At 40.6% G+C, this 2238-nt stretch overlaps 1 protein-coding gene across 1 annotated transcript in view; it reads right to left on the bottom strand.

Annotated features, from left to right (window-relative positions):
• Positions 1–1340: 1340 nt before the first annotated feature.
• HOXC10 (homeobox C10) overlaps positions 1341–2238 on the bottom strand; it is a 4690-nt gene continuing 3792 nt past the window's right edge. Inside the window, exon 2 of the mRNA XM_009329464.1 lies at positions 1341–2147. Within this exon, the coding sequence (XP_009327739.1) occupies positions 1870–2147 (278 nt within the window). The 3' untranslated portion in view covers positions 1341–1869. The remainder of the gene's footprint in view (positions 2148–2238) is intronic.

Raw genomic sequence — 2238 nt, 5'->3', positions numbered from 1 at the left:
TCTTTAATCTCTCCATTAAATCCCTTTTAATAGACGCTACATGGACTGCTCTTCGCACCGTCTGCGATGGAGGCGTTTAACAGGATAGCTCTAAAATCTTGACTTATTGCAGGCTGCGCTATCTTTCATTGCCAATGTGGCTGCATCCTGACATTATCCCTTTTAAATTGCGTAGATAACTCCTGCTGCAAGCGAAAAAGGCTTCCCTAAGAGCACTCCGCAGACAGCCAAACTGCCACCAAAAAACCACACCGTCTCATGCCTACGCTGTCCTTAGAAAGACACTGCAGTCATCTCTGAAATATATAGGCATCTCTGCACGCACCGAGGCAACATATGCTTCCCAAGTCCTTCAGCCAGGCTCCTAGCCCCCAAAAAAGACTAATAATCCGAGAATTCACACCTATAGACAAGCCTCTATCATTCACTGAGCCAACTTCATACAAGTAAGTTTCGAGGGAGGAGGTGGGGGGGGGTAGGGAAAAATGGAAATATATGCGTAATCCTTCCTCAACCGTGCATTTTCTCGCTGAAAATTAGCTGTCAGACGCATAGAAACCTCTCCCGGGGAGAAAAAAAAATCCTCCAAGAAACCCGGAGCTAAGACACGTCCGTAAGACTGCAGCTTCAAAGTGTAGTTCAGCTCGGCTCTGCCGTTTACCTTGGTACAGAGGAAAATATATCCACTTGTGCTTCAGACATGCAGCCAGCCAAGAAATCGTCTCTCTTACCTTGCTACTCCTTCCACTTGACATCCCATGTTCTGTTTTATTTAAGTGTATTCCCTTTAATAGTGATTCTTCCTTAGACCACATAAGGAGCGTGTCTTCCCTTAAAAAGACCCAAAGCAATGAGTAGTGTGCATCCAAAGATTGCTGTTTCAGCTCTGCCTTCCTTCCCTCCTCCACAGTCACCTTTAAATGCATCTTTTACTGCTGCAGCACATTATATTTGCAGATCATAAAATCCACCTCCAGCGCTTACCAAGACTGTCCTGACATTACTGTTTTATGACCTTGACTTATTGTGGTCACCTGGATAATATTTAAATCAACGTTATGGTCTCTCACTTATATTAAACCCGCTAGGATACTCTCCTGAAAGCCTTAAAAGGATGAGTCCTGAGGAAAAAAAACCTACATAGGGGGAAAAAAGAGTGTTTCTAAAAAAAAAAAAAAAAAAACCACTTTAAAAAACCCACTTGTACACGGTTCTATGAAATTTATTTTGCTCCATAAAGGAAGATACATGCAAAGTATAACACATACAGAATATATTTAAATAACACAGCCACGAGAAATGGACTTTTTCATAATAAGATACCAATACTGCTTTATTTTTTAATTTTTTTTTTTTCTTAAATATATGGTAGATAGCATCACTTCATTGGAAGAAACTGCATAACTACAGGATGTGAGCATGTTCCCACTGCAACTTTAATTTACAGACACTTATATGAAATCCATCTTTTAGTCATTTTTATTATACAATAGGCAGACTACACTAGAATATGAAAAGCAAACTTTTGGACGCATCTATTATCCTAAACATAAAATGCATAGAGAAAGGTCCTTCTGTTTTGTGCTGCACGTAAATAACTTAAACATTTTATAAGGTGGTTTTTAGCAACCATCTCCATCTTTATTTTACATAGAAACACGGATGCAATATATATCCTCATGCTCATACCGCTGCGTCTTCTCTCTACAAACTGCGAATACCCAAATCACTTGAGGTCCTTTAATTTTTGCATACGCATTGCATTTAGACTCAGGAGGGGAAAAAAAAATTAAAATAAACCCCCAAACTGCACAAGGCTTTTTTTTTTTTTCCCCCCTCTCCCTCGCCTGCACAGGGGCTGGAGCACACTCAAGTGAAATTAAAATTAGAAGTCAGTTCACGGATTCGGTTCTCTCTGTTCATTTTCTTGAGTTTCATCCTGCGGTTTTGAAACCAGATTTTGACTTGTCTGTCTGTCAGGTTAATGCTCTTACTAATCTCCAGGCGGCGCTCACGGGTCAAGTACATATTGAACAAGAATTCCTTCTCCAGCTCCAGCGTCTGGTGCTTGGTGTAAGGACACCTTTTCTTTCTTCCGCTCTTTGCTGTCAGCCAATTTCCTGTAGTGTTTTCTGCCTTTATATCCTCTGTTAAAAATAACATCGTTACATAAGTATCCGGGGAATGGCAAAGAGAACTTACCCGATTGCATCATTTGGCAAAGCAGCTTCTTTGGCC

The sequence above is a fragment of the Pygoscelis adeliae genome, unplaced genomic scaffold (genome assembly GCF_000699105.1).
Source record: "Pygoscelis adeliae isolate BGI_AS28 unplaced genomic scaffold, ASM69910v1 Scaffold887, whole genome shotgun sequence".
Classification (NCBI taxonomy): Eukaryota; Metazoa; Chordata; class Aves; order Sphenisciformes; family Spheniscidae; genus Pygoscelis; species Pygoscelis adeliae.
Note: the sequence above shows the minus strand (reverse complement) of the source record. Positions and strands in the feature narration are given on the sequence as shown.